Source organism: Entelurus aequoreus, linkage group LG24 (genome assembly GCF_033978785.1).
Source record: "Entelurus aequoreus isolate RoL-2023_Sb linkage group LG24, RoL_Eaeq_v1.1, whole genome shotgun sequence".
In the NCBI taxonomy this organism is placed as follows: domain Eukaryota; kingdom Metazoa; phylum Chordata; class Actinopteri; order Syngnathiformes; family Syngnathidae; genus Entelurus; species Entelurus aequoreus.
Genome location: NC_084754.1, coordinates 36,225,413 through 36,240,412, shown reverse-complemented (window position 1 = coordinate 36,240,412; position 15,000 = coordinate 36,225,413). Strand labels below are relative to the sequence as shown.

The following is a 15,000-nucleotide window of genomic DNA, read 5'->3' as shown; positions in this document are numbered from 1 at the left end:
CACTTTATTTTTAAGGTGTAAGAGTGACATGAGCGTGTCATAACATGACATGGGATGTGTCATGAACATTAATGACACTTTGAAGTGATATTAATGCTCTGGACCAGGTTTATGACAGGCTTGTGTGACTCTTATGTATACCTTCAAAATAAAGTGTTACCATAGCTTGCTAAAGGCACAAAGGCATGTCGAAAAAATGGCCTAAGTCAATTATTTCTCCTAAATCACAGATTTCACACACATACAATGTCAATAGCCATGCTTTGTTACATCATTTTAGAGTGAAATGATCAATAAATGTCATATGTTACACTTTGTGAAGTTTACCTGAAAAAGATGAAAAATGAGTTTGGCGATTATTTTAAGAGGGTGACTTTGTTATATATTCCATTGCTATGGAAAGCTTCTAACTTCTCATTTTTACAGTTATGGTCTCTGAAATGACAGTTGCACCAGAAACTCCTGTTGTAAGCAGTAACTCCAGTGAAATCATTTTTGCAATGAACCAAACAAAACAAAAACTATTTAAATAGCTCAACTTAACTAATATAGCAAAATGTAGTTTTTTAATTGGCCAATTACATTGTACATTTCAAATAAATATAAAGTTTGAAATGGTGGTTGACTAATCTCAGGCCCAACTGTATGGCGGTAGGGAAGGAGGTAAAGGTAAAGAGAGGGAGACACTATTCATTTCCCTACATTACTCTCATCTTTAAACTCTTGACAAACTAAATATCAACAAAAAATTGCAACTCACACTGAACTTTTTCCATGTTACATCCCCTAAACGAACATGAGGCATCAAGTCAAAGTTTTTACCTCTTTCTCCTGCTCCAGGTGCTGCTTGAGCTTTTCGAAACACTCCCTTTTCTTGGCCTCCTCCACCAGACGCTGTGACACCTGGCGCCCTGCAGGAGGCAAGGGAGAGCGTAGTGAGCTTCTTAGGCCTCTGCGCTAAAAAGTGCATCAAAGCTATGGCAAACAAACATCAAACAACATCAACAGCTGCCTCAAACAAACACTGATACGGCGACGCCAGGGAAGAGAAAGGGGCCAGCCAACTTTGCCTGGCGTCTTCTCGGGTCCTTAAATGATGCGAGAAGTTTGTTACAAAGTGCGCGAGGGGTGATTAGACTTCACACTTGGCCATGTTCAAAAGATTCTCTCTGTGTAATTAAGCCTGGTGCACCGGTGCTGCCCTCACAGCCACAAGTCAACAAGCTAACGTCGGTTCCAACGCAAAGCCGGGCTATTTGGAAAAAAGTACACTCTGAGTAGGGTAAGATGAATCTGTATATCAAAACACACATCAAGTTAGACATGCATTGTGTGTGTGTGTGTGTGTGTGTGATACTAACCACAAATGTTCTCCAGTGTTTTGGCTGCCGACGCTCTGACCTGATTGATCAGCTCCTGGCGCGCCTCCTCTGCTCGCTGGGCCTATAAACAGCAATCATAGTTAACGAAGATGTATGCGCCTGCAGCCTCCATGCCTGTATGTCAAAGTCAACAAAACACTTGTCTCAACAACTTTAGAGAGACACAAATATAAGATGACACATAAAATGAAAGGAGCGTCAAAATTCAAACACCGCAAATGTCGTACGAATCAAAAACTGACCAGATTTTTCCAGAAACAAAGACATTTGAAGATGGGGTTTTTAATTGTCCTCATGCGGGTGTTTACTGCTAACGTTAGCTGACTGGCTTACTGCTCTACAAGGCATTACTTGTTATTAGGAAAGAGTGATGTTTTACTTTATAATAGATGTTAACTTCTATTATATTTCTTTGTTTGTGGAGTTTTAGGAAACACAAGAGAAGGAAAGATTGATGATTATTTTCATCTAATCACCACATGAGATGTGCGACACGCAGTGACATAAATGACATAAAAAATGTACACCAAAGTATATCCAATACATATCTAGACCACTTGTGTGACAGAGGGACATTTGCAGACTTTTATTGCACCCGCCTCATTCATTATTAAAGGGAACATTTGATGACATTCGTCTTTTCTGACTTTGAGAATGTTAAGAGTGTTGGATGTGAGTCAAACAATGACACAGCATCAAATCATACATTTCATGCATTTGGGCCTGAACTTGCAAGCAGTTATGGATGCCTCTGCCCTCGGGGTTTTGCAGTCTGGCTACGTCACAGCGAGGTGGACGTGCCTTTTTGGACATTATGGAAGCCAGAGGGGGAGGGGCTTTGTTTGTGGAGTTTTAGGAAACAGAAGAGAAGGAAAGATTGATGATTATTTTCATCTAATCACCACATGAGATGTGCGACACGCAGTGACATAAATGACATAAAAAATTTACACCAAAGTATATCCAATACATATCTAGACCAGTGGTTCGCAAACTTTTTTCTCCAAGTACCACCTCAGAAAAAACTTGGTTCTCCAAGTACCACCCTAATGACCAACATTTAAATACAGTAGCGTAGTAGGCCTAAGTATTCATAAAAACAAAGCAGAAGTTTTATTTAACAAGTAAATGTAATACTTTTGGCCATTGTAACATGTGAAGTGAAGTGAAGTTTGAATTATATTTATATGGGGCGGCGTGGCGAAGTTGGTAGAGTGGCCGGGCCAGCAATCGGAGGGTTGCTGGTTACTGGGGTTCAATCCCCGCCTTCTACCATCCTAGTCACGTCCGTTGTGTCCTTGGGCAAGACATTTCACCCTTGCTCCTGATGGCTGCTGGTTAGCGCCTTGCATGGCAGCTCCCGTCATCAGCGTGTGAATGTGTATGTGAATGGGTGAATGTGGAAATACTGTCAAAGCGCTTTGAGTACCTTGAAGGTAGAAAAGCGCTATACAAGTATAACCCATTTATCATTTATTATATAGCGCTTTTTCTCTGGTGTCTCAAAGCACATAGTGAAACCCAATATCTAAGTTACATTTAAACCACTGTGGGTGGCACTGGGAGCAGGTGGGTAAAGTGTCTTGCTCAAGGACACAACGGCAGTGACTAGGATAGCGGGAGCGGGGATCGAACCTGGAACCCTCAAGTTCCATGACACACGGTTCAAATTTGAATGACAATAAAAGGAAATCTAAGTCTCTAAGTCTAAGTTTGAACAGTAACAGTGTGTTTAAATATTGGAAAATAAAACACTATACTGGTGATTCAGCCCACAAATAGAGAGAATATGACCAAGTAAACTAGAGGAGCCATCTACGTTATAGTTACTTGATGAAATCAACCAAAAATAATACGTCAAAACCACCAGCTCAGTGGCCTTGTGGTTAGAGTGCCCGCCCTGAGACTGGGAGGTTGTTGTCACGTGGGGGTCGCATCTTTATGCGGGATCGTTCCTCCAAATGCAGCACGGACGCTCCGGACGAAAACGTGAAGGTAGGATAGGATTTAATCTTTGCAAAACATAACACATACCAAAAAGACAGAAACAAACAAAAGAAAAGCGTGCCGAACGCACGGGAAGCTAAGGCAACAACTTAGCACAGGAGTCTAGAACAGGAATACATCAACGTGACTGTTGCATACCGCAAACAAGGAAGCCAGATCGAGTGCGGCGAGCAACGTGAATAAATAGCTCTCTGATTAGTGCTCAACAGCAGGTGAACGTGCCGAACACTAATCAGAGGCAGGTGAAACCAATTCGTACCCATAGTGACCAAAACAAACCCCCGAAGTGCACAAAACAACTAAGGAAGTCCAAAACTAACAGAATATAACTAAACAAAACATGATCCGACCACGGATCATGACAGTTGTGAGTTCAAACCCCGACCGAGTCATACCAAAGACTACAAAAAATGGGAGCCTCACAGCTTGGCACTCAGCATCAAGGGTTGGAATTGGGGGTTAAATCACCAAATGATTCCCGAGCGCGGCGCACGCTGCTGATCAGCGCTCCCCTCACCTCCCAGGGGGTGAACATGGGGATGGGTCGAATGCAGAATACAAATTTCACAACACCCAGTATGTGTGTGACAATCGTTGGGACTTTAACTTGACTTTAAATATAGTTCTAAACATAGTGCAGCTCATAAACCTACAATAAAACATGCTTTTATTTTGTGAAAGTATAATTTTGCAGCCGTATTTGATGCACTCTGTCTGCTGCTACATTCATGCGGTGTTGAGTGACCAGCAGGCTCTATAACACGCACCCGATGGCGCAAGTAACGTAAAAAAAATGAACAGAATGACCAAAAAAATAACTTATTGCCCTCAATTTGTCAACATTTTCTTTAGCTATAGCCCAATCATGGAGAAATTATGACTTTTGTGTGATGTATGTCAACTGAGGTGGCTGCCTCCAATGTATTTGTAATCTTTCTTTTTTGTAGCAGGCTAAGTAAATATGTGTACTTTTATACTTATTTCCCCATATTTCTGCACAATAACTCAGATATGGTAACACTGGCGAGCAGTAGAGAATATGGAGTGATTTTTGGTCTGGAACATATTTTGCTGTATTCAGTATTGATGTGTACCCCAGTTTGAGAATCACTGATTTAGACCAAAAGGAAGTGTTTTAAATGTAGATTCAATTCATCAAAGTTTTCCTTAAAGTTAAGAAAGTGTTTAATGGCTAGTTTATTGTTGAAGTGCGGTAAACATATTTTTACACTAGGTTGACAGTTGATCATGTTCAATGGTTGTCTCTATAGTGACCCTTACTGTGTTACATGGCAGTTCCTTTTAACAACACTCAGTAAATGTTTGGGAACCGAGGAGACCATTTTTTGAAGCTTTTCAGATGGAATTCTCTCCCATTCTTGCTTGATGTACAGCTTAAGTTGTTCAACTGTCCGGGGTCTCTGTTGTGGTATTTGACGCTTCATAATGCGCCACACATTTTCAATGGGAAACAGGTCTGGACTACAGGCAGGCCAGTCTAGTCTTTTACTACGAAGCCTCGTAGTTGTAACACGTGCAGAATGTGGCTTGGCATTGTCTTGCTGAAATAAGCAGCGGCGTCCACGAAAAAGACCTTGCTTGGATGGCAACATATGTTGCACCAAAATCTGTATGTACCTTTCTGCATTAATGGTGCCTTCACAGATGTGTAAGTTACCCATGCCTTGGGCACTAATACACCCCCCTACCATCACAGATGCCGGCTTTTCAACTTTGCGCCTATAACAGATCGGATGGTTCTTTTCTTTTTTGGTCCGGAGGACACGACGTCCACAGTTTAAATGATAAATGATAAATGGGTTATACTTGTATAGCGCTTTCCTACCTTCAAGGTACTCAAAGCGCTTTGACAGTATTTCCACATTTACCCATTCACACACACATTCACACACTGATGGCGGGAGCTGCCATGCAAGGCTCTAACCAGCAGCCATCAGAGGCAAAGGGTGAAGTGTCTTGCCCAAGGACACAACAGACGTGACTATGAAGGTAGAAGGTGGGAATTGAACCCCAGTAACCAGCAACACTCCGATTGCTGGCACAGCCACTCTACCAACTTCGCAACGCCGTCCCTATGGGTTTCCAAAAATAATTTGAAATGTGGACTCGTCAGACCACAGAACACTTTTCTACTTTGCAACAGTCCATCTTAGATGAGCTCAGGCCCAGCGAACATGGCGGTGTTTCTGAGTGTTGTTGACAAATGGCTTTGGCTTTGAATAGTAGTTTTAACTTCTACTTACAGATGTAGCGACAAAATGTAGTTACTGACAGTGGTTTTCTGAAGTGTGTAAAGGATATCACCATGTGGTGATATCCTTTACATACTGATGTCGGTTTTTGATGCAGCACCGCCTGAGTGATCGAATGTCACGGGCATTCAATGTTGGTTTTCAGCTTTGCCGCTTACGTGCAGTGATTTCTCCATATTCTCTGAACCTTTTGATGATATTACGGACCATAGATGGTGAAATTCCTAAATTATTTGCAATAGCTGGTTGACAAATGTTGTTCTTAAACTGTTGGACAATTTGCTCAGACATTTGTTCACAAAGTGGTGACCCTCGCCCCATCCTTGTTTGTGAATGACTGAGTATTTCTTGGAAGCTGCTTTTATACCCAATCATGGCACCCACCTGTTCCCAATTAGCCTGTTCATCTGTGGGATGTTCAAAATAAGTGTTTGATGAGCATTCCTCAACTTTCTCAGTGTTTTTTGCCAATTGTGCCAGCTTTTTTTTTCCAGTTCCAATGTTAATATCTTGTCTTCGCAGTGTATTCTTTATGAATATAGGTTGAAAAAGATTTGCACATCATTGCATTCTGTTTTTATTTACACAACGTGCCAACTTCCCTGGTTTTGGGTTTTATATATATATATATATATATATATATATATATATATATATGTGTGTGTGTGTGTGTGTGTGTGTGTAGGTCTCATTACCTGCACCTCCCTGCTGATGGCGCTGTGCTTGGCGATCCTCTCCATGCGCCCTCGGTACACGGCGCAGTCCCTCTCAATTTGCTCTACCTCCTGCAGGGAGAAGGTGACGGCGATGCGAGGCACGGGCAGCTCTGACAAGCAGATGTAGTGCTGCAGTGACACATAAGACATTACCGAGCAACTGTTCTTTGCTTCTAACAATATAATTTACTCTAATCCTGATCATGCTAAAAGAAAATGTCTTATTTTGGCAATTTTTTTTTTTATCAGGCAGGAAATGACAGAAGGACAGCGATGTGGGCGGCACATTTGTAAGTGCATTCAGACAAGGCTTCACCGTGTAATTTCTTTTTAATACAACTGGCTGTCATATCTCGTCAATGACACAGACATCTTGAAGTCATTCTTTAATTGTTCAACCTACTCATGGACCAGTCTCATCGGCACAAAATTCATTTAAAATGACCTGACAATATCAATCACCACTAAACATTAGTATCATAAAGCAGAACAACAATTCATTCTCTTTTAACAAGCAGAACCCTGAATACCAAGAGCTGAAATCGATCTGGGTAAAGTCTCAGCATCTCCAAATGATAGATCATAATAGCATAGCGTATTGATAAGATTTGACAGGATTAGACATTAAGCGGCTCTTTCCTGTCTCAACAGAAGAAATTACCAATGCAATAGATAGTAAAAAATGTGCGGCAGCGGATTCTATGGATCTAACTAAAGCATTTGACACAATTAATCACAATATTTTAATCAAAAAACTAGAACGATATGGCATCAGAGGGTTAGTCTTAAACTGGATAAGAAGTTATCTAACGAACAGGAAACAATACGTGAAGCTAGGCGAACACACGTCTACAACGCTAAATATATCCTGTGGTGTACCTCAGGGATCAATACTAGGACCTAAATTATTCAATCTCTATATAAATGACATTTGTAAAGTTACAAAAGATTTAAAGTTAGTATTATTTGCGGATGATACAAGAGCGTTTTGTTCTGGAGAGAACACACAGGAGATAATACAAATAATAACAGAAGAAATTAACAAATTAAAAAGATGGTTTGACAAAAACAGACTATCGTTGAATCTTAGTAAAACTAAAATAATGCTATTTGGTAACAGTAGAAGAGAAAGTCAAACACAAATACAAATAGACGGAATAGAAATTGAAAGAGTAAATGAAACCAAATTTCTAGGTATAATGATTGATGATAAATTGAACTGGAAATCTCACGTAAAAAATATACAACATAAAGTTGCAAGAAACACGTCAATAATGAATAAAGCAAAAATCCCTTCATATTCTCTACTGCTCACTAGTGTTACCATATCTGAGCTACTGTGTAGAAATATGGGGAAATAATTACAAAAGTACACTTCATTCATTAACAGTGTTACAAAAAAGATCAGTTAGAATAATACATAATGTTGGATATAGAGAACATACAAACCCTTTATTTATTGAATCAAAAATACTGAAATTCCATGACATAGTGAATTTGCAAACAGCTAAAATTATGCACAAAGCAAACTATAACCTGCTACCCAAGAATATACAACAATTCTTCTCAAAAAAAGAGGAGAAATATAATCTTAGAGAAAAACGTAATTTAAAACATTTGTTTGCACGTACAACAATTAAGACCTTCAGTATATCAGTATGTGGAATTAAATTATGGAATGGATTAAGCAAAGCAATCAAACAATGTACTAATATGATACACTTCAAGAAACTCTTCAAACTTAAAGTGTTTACAAAGTACAAAGAAGAAGAACCATGACAAACATTCTCAATTTATTTCATCCATCCATTCATTCATAATCTTACTTATCTCATCATATGAAATATGACTTACTTCACCAATTGTTATTATTAAATTCTTACTATTATTTATTTATTTATTTTTATTGTGATTACTTATGGAGTTTATTGTGAAAAAATTGTGAACAGGAAGTGAACAAAAAGTTTTGCAACTGTTATGTAAAGAAAAGGGGTAGGATTAAATAAGCTCTGCTTCTTCCTAATCCTTTTCGAACATGTTGAAAAGAGAAACTGGAAATTGTGATGTATCATGTTGTATGCTTGCATGTTCGAAATAAACTCAAACTCAACTCAATATTGATTTGTTGTACCCCCATATTTTTTTTTAAGTATACAGTGCATCCGGAAAGTTTTCACAGCGCTTTGCTTTTTACACATTGTGTTGTTACAGCCTTATTCTAAAACGTAATGAATTCATTTTTATACTTTTATAATTCTACACAAAATACCCTATAATAACATTGTAAAAAAGTTTTGATAGTTCTTTGCAAATGTATTTAAAAATAATGTAAAACTAATCAATCACAGCCTTTGCTCAAAACTTTGTTGATGCACCTTTGGCAGCAATTACAGCCTCAAATCATTTTGAATACAATGCCACTAGCTTGGGACACCTATCTTTGGGCAGTTTCTCCTGTACTGTTACCCGTGTGCGTGCGTGCGTAACTGAACAGCAAGCCAAACTCCAACAATGAATATGGAGTAAGGAAGTAGCATCCAAATTCCAAGTGCATTAAGAGTGCTACTAATTTTAATACTGTCAAATCCAGTACGAACCAGAGTGAAACTAAAGAAAACATACACATATAGATCAATAAATTACTGCATAGTATTAGACATCCTTGTTTACAAGGGAACACAACATGAAATTATTCAGAAGCTCCAAGGCACAAAACTTGAAGAAATTGTGATGGAAAAGGTCTACAAATGTCACAATGTACATTAATTCAGCACAATATAACATAAAGTACTCAAGGGAAAAACTCAGACAATGCTTTCTAGGGCACAAATAAAAGTTTACAATAAGTTTAAAACTGAAGCTGTGAAAAAATAACTGATTTCAGAATTGGCTACCTGGCTCTTTGATGTCAGATCTGTACCATACCATCCTGGCTCTTTGATGCCACTGTGCATGTCAAAATAAAAGCATGCATGTACACAAAATTGCATTCCACACAATGTCACAGCGCGTGTCCAAATAAAGTCACAAACAAAATTCAATTCAGTAAATAAAGGGCTGAAGACGTTATTTTGGTGTACAAAACAATGTATTTTTTACTTTTTTAGAAACCGAATAACCTCTGGCACAGGCTTAATGAGCTTCTTGCTTGAACCTCGTTTGGTCATGTTGATCTCCACTTTGTGGACCCTTACATTGCATCGGGTTCTTGGTCACCTCTCTGAATAGGGCCCTTCTCCCCCAATCGCTCAGTTTAGCCGGCCGGCTAGCTCTAGGAAAAGCCCTGATGGTTGCAAACGTATTCCATTTACTGACGATTGAGGCCACTGTGCTCATTGAGACCTTCAAGGGAGCAGATATTTTTCTGTACCCTTTCCCAAATTTGCAGATAACTCCTTCAACTTCACGCTTGGTTGGTGCTCTGCCATGCACAGTCAAGTGTGGGACCTTATATACAGACGGGTGTCTGCCTTTCTAATCATGTCCAATCAACTGAATTTAGCACAGGTGGACTCCAATTATGCTGTAGAACATCTCAAGGATGATCAGTTGAAATAGAATGCACCTGATCTCACTTTTGAGCGTCATGGCAAAGGCTGTGAATACTAAAGTACATGTGATTTCATAGTTTTTGATTTTTGATGAATCTGCTTAAAACATTTTTCCCACATTGTCATTAAGGGATATTTATTGTGTGTACAAATTTGAGGATAAAAATGAATGTATTCCAATTTTAAAAAAGGCTGTAGCGTGACAAAATTAGAAAAAAGAAGCGTTGTGAATGCTTTCTGGATGCACTGTATATAAATGGATGACAGCAAAATGAGCTGCGAAAAATACTGCAAAAGACTTAGTTTGAACTGAAACAAAGTGATGAAATTATGACTTGTCTAAGGTTAGAAGACTATGGAAAACTAAAGTCAAACACCCTTGGAAAATATTCCTCTCAACCGCCGCCCCCAAAATATTTCAACAACAAATAAGTATGATGTGTGTTTTAAAAGTTGGTCTGGAAATTGAATTATTGGGCAACAGCGGTACACACTCGTTTCTGTCCTGGCCGCTCAGTACAATTTTACAGACTTTAGTAAAAATAGTCATAATAATAATAAGAGTGATAATAATACAATAATAAAGGAAACATCGAATGCTACGTGCAGAGTAAACTATTGTGAAGAGACTCACCTCCCAAGCGCAATCATTTCTCATTTAAGTGAAGTTTTTTCAGTTGACAAGGGCTAACTTATTTTTACGCTTGCATAGCGATTGAGAACAATAAGACACTAGGAGTGCAATGGTACAGGTCCCGTACCTTGGTTTTTGGGCCACGGTTTTTGGTTCTGTTTCAGTGTGTTTTATGGGGGTTAAGGGAACTTTTTTCCTTCTCAAAGTTCTTTCATTGTTTTGCTTGTCATCAAAAACTGCATTCTGCAGAAAAAGTATTGTGTGTACTGAATACATAAAACTTGTATTTGAAGTTAACAGTTACTAAAAATTTTCAAATGGTAAATGTCCTTTTATTCCTTGACAAGTTATCACCAATGATTTGGCTTAAGACAAGCGGCGACCTAAATTGTATTGTATAATATTGTGGCTTATAATTCAGGAATATACATTAAAATGCAGTTTGAATTTGAGGTAGTATAAAATAATGTGTACCAACACAAACAACAAGTTTCATGATCACTTCAGGAACAACAAGTGAGACTTTTTTTAGGATATGATAGACCATTATTTATCCCACAATGGGAAAATTACGTTGTTGCCGTGCAGGTTTTCACATGCAGTAAAATAAGTAAAGCGTAATTAAAAACAAAAAATATTAATAAATACTACATATTGCCACAAAACAAACATCCCAGTAATCACTTAAGTGTGATGTAAAGTCTTCTGGCTGTGGGTAGAAAAGACCTGCACTGCACTTCTTGCACTGTGGATATAACAGTCTAATGCTGAAGGAGCTACTCAGGGCCTCCACAGTGCTGTGCATGGGGTGAGAGGGATTGGACATTATGGATGTCAACTTGGTCAGCATTGTTCTGACAGCTACCACCTCAACACTCTAGTGGGCAGCCTAGGACAGAGTCAGCTCTCTTATTCAGTTTATTAAGTCTGTTACTGTTTCTGACCGTGCTGCCCCCACCCCAGCAAACGACAGCATAGAACACCGCAGACGCCACCACAGTGTCGTAAAAGTTGCGCAGCAATGACCCGCACACCCCGAAGGACCTCAAGAGATGTAGGAGACTTTGACCCTTCTTGTACACAGCGTTTAAATTGTGAGTACAATCCAGTTTATTGTTGAGGTGAACACCCAGGTATTTAAATGAGTCCATTATTCCAATATCTGATCTCTGGATGTTCACCATGGGTGGTAGAAGTGACCGCCGGAAGTCAATCACAAGCTCTTTTGTTTTACTTGTGTTCAAGTGCAGGTGATTACATGCACACCAGTCAACGAAGCCTGGAGTGGCTTCTCGGTATTCCTGCTCGCTCCCCTAAGACACACATCCCACCACTGCGGAGTCGTCCAAGAACTTCTGCAGATGACAGCGATTGGAGTCATGTCTGACGTCTGAGGTATAGAGCGTGAACAGGTAAGGTGAGACCACCGTCCCTTGGGGAGCCCTGTGCTACAAACAACCACATCTGAAGAACAGTCACGCAGCCTCACATACTGTCCATGAGGTAGTTATAATGATCCACGCAGCCAGGTGATGGTCCACTCCCGCCTCTTCCAGTTTCATTCGCAGCAGTACCGGCCGGATGGTGTTGAAAGCACTGGAGGAGTCAAAGAACTTGACTCTCACCGCACTTCCTGCGGTCTCCAGGTAGGTGAGGGCCCAATGCAGCAGGTAGATGATGGCATCATCCACCCCGATACCTGGACAGTAAGCAAACTGCAAGGGGTCCATTGGTGACACTGTCTGTGTGCGAAGGTGGCTGAGGATTATCCACTCCATGGTCTTCATGAGGTGGGAGGTCAGGGCCACAGGTCTGAAGAGGTTCGGCTCCTTAGGATGAGGTGTTTTAGGGATTGGAACCACACAGGAGGTCTTCCAGAGTGTAGGGACTGTTTCTAGGCTGAGGCTCAGGTTAAAATATAAGACACCACAACAGTTAACTGGTCTGCACATTCCCTGAGTAGCCTGAAACTGATGCCATTTGGGCCTGTAGTCTTCCTGACCTTGTTTCTTCACGATTCCCTCCTCACTTGATCCAGACTGATGGAGTGTTGGGTGGGTGATGGCTGGGTGCGGTGAACTGAGCTAGTGCGTTGTGGGGGGCTGACTGAGAGGGGTTTGTTAGGGATGTGTGGACAATGCTGAGGTGTAAACAGCTGGGACATGTGTGAAAGTTGCAGTGGGGCCAGAGTCAAACCAGTTGAATAAATAATTCAGTTTTTTGGCCCACTTTTGGTTGCCAGGCTTCTGTTTCAGGCTGGTCCACACTTCATGGATGTTATTTTGCTCTTGCCGTTGTACCACAAAGTCAAAAAAATGTTTTAGCAAAAAGTGTCTGCAGAGTTTTTAGTACTTGTTATATCTAAGGAGTTGGATTAGAGCAAACACAAAAACAAAAAGTGTGATTTAAAAATATGTAGATATGAAATTTAGATTTTTCTTCCAATTAACTTAGTTTGTTCTCCCAGTCTGGAAAAATAATTCAGTCACATTGACAATTTATGCCTGAGCTCCTGCAGTCAGTGGGACACAGTTTTTCACTGAAGTCTGGCCATTATTCTTTATCATTTTTCTTACAGCTATGTGAGAGAGAGAAGAGGCACAACGGTGATTGGACATTACGTGGGGAACCTGATTTTTCGCAATCATGAGGACTGCTGTCCATAAGGGTGGATTGTTACGTGCAGGGCAGACCGAACCGTCCGGTATTATACAGAGTACAATAGCATCCCTATAAGATATGGCTATGGAACTGATTATTTATACTTTCTTCGGGAACATGTGATTCAAAATTCAAATAAAATGGAAGTTGACCAGTTTTTCGGGATAGATATGGGTTGGATCTTGCGAGGTTTCGCTGTAGCGACTTTGTTCAAAATAGTTTACGAGTAAAACCAGGCTAACTAACCTGAGGGCAGCAGATCTTGAGGAGGTTGATGGTCTTCCCGCAGACGTACACGTCGTTAGCGATGTGTCTCAGGAAGACGGGCACGCACTCCTCCACGTCTTTGGAAATCAACGTGTAGCCGTGGACCCAAAAGTGCTTGTCTGCAAAATATTCATATTACTGACGGAAATGAAATAACTGTCCCAGAATCCTTCAGATTAAAGTACAGAACATATTAGAACTATTTATTAGTGATGACTTGCAGGACCTGTCTTTTAGTCGGAAATAGCTTTGCTCAGTCCATCCTGAACTCAAAGCTCTAAGCACTCAGCTTCCGCAGCGTTTTACAGCCAGCCTGCCCCGACTTGGCCTGCTGATTGCTTCCCCTCGCCCGCGATGACATTTGGGCGCCCTCCAGACAAGCCGGAGTGGAGGGTGCATGGGGTCAAGCGAGGGAGTTGATGAGGTGCAGCCAATGAGCAAATTAACCTCTTAGCCTGACAAAGCAACTGCATAGCGTGACCTTGAACGGAGCCCTGCGTGACAAACTAAATTTGGACAGGCAACAGTGAGTCGCCGCTACTTGATTTTATTGATTGTTGGAGAAAAAAAGAACAGCAATGAGCTGGAAATGTGACCTTTATACATACTCAGTCCAAAATATTAGGACATATTAGTTAATGCTATAGTATAGATCAATGATTCTCAAACTGTGGTACAAACTTGTGGTAGGCAGGCTCCATCAAGTGGTACGCCAAAAATCACTTAATTAAATATTCAAACACCGTGTTACTGTTCAAAATGTGTGTAATGTTACGGCGGCCAAAAAAATAAATATACTTGTTAAATAAAACCTCTCATTTGTTTTAATGAATACTTAGGCCTACCACGCTGCTGTGTTTTAATGTTGATCATTATGGTCGTACTTGTAGAGCCAAGTGTTTTCTGAGGTGGTACTTGGTAAAAAAAAATTTGAGAACCACTGATATAGATAAAACAACGACAAACTATGATAGAAATATATTTCTTATTTAGTAACAAATTTCAAGGGGAAATTTAAGTTATTCAAGCTTTAAAATAATTTAGCACTTGTACTACACAAGAATATAAGCACATTCAAATTGCTTTTTACATTCTGTGAAATTTAACCAAAAGCTATTATGCTACAAATTTAGATATTTTGTTCATGACAGAGTGTGAGGAAAGATTTTTTCACATTTAACAAGAGCAAGAATAGAGCAGGAGGGAGGGGGAAAAGCTGCTAAAATAAAACTGTTGTGAACAACAGCGTTTACTAACAGAACATTTGCTTGTGGTTCTGCTACCTGCTGATTATTGTCCAATAATATGGTGAGATCCTTCACAGGTGCAAGGACAAATCCAACAAGAAAATAAAAGCAAATAATGAGATGTTTTTTTTCCTTCTTCTGCAGCATTTTGTATTTTTGAGGAGCGGCTAGTTCAAAAGGAAATGTACACAGCAGGATGTACCGGTAATGTGTCTCTTTCTCTTTTTTGGCTTACTTTTGAACTGTTTTTTGGTATTTTTAG

At 39.9% G+C, this 15,000-nt stretch overlaps 1 protein-coding gene across 4 annotated transcripts in view; it reads right to left on the bottom strand.

Moving 5' to 3' along the window:
• The window catches only part of LOC133641629 (gamma-tubulin complex component 6-like), an 80,509-nt gene that overhangs the window by 43,576 nt on the left and 21,933 nt on the right, over nucleotides 1–15,000 (bottom strand). For all 4 annotated transcript variants that reach the window (XM_062035497.1, XM_062035496.1, XM_062035498.1 and 1 more), the window contains exons 10-13: nucleotides 13,471–13,610; nucleotides 6,358–6,507; nucleotides 1,362–1,443; nucleotides 823–911 (exon numbers count right to left, since the gene is read on the bottom strand). In XM_062035497.1, the coding sequence (XP_061891481.1) occupies nucleotides 823–911; nucleotides 1,362–1,443; nucleotides 6,358–6,507; nucleotides 13,471–13,610 (461 nt within the window). The remainder of the gene's footprint in view (nucleotides 1–822; nucleotides 912–1,361; nucleotides 1,444–6,357; nucleotides 6,508–13,470; nucleotides 13,611–15,000) is intronic.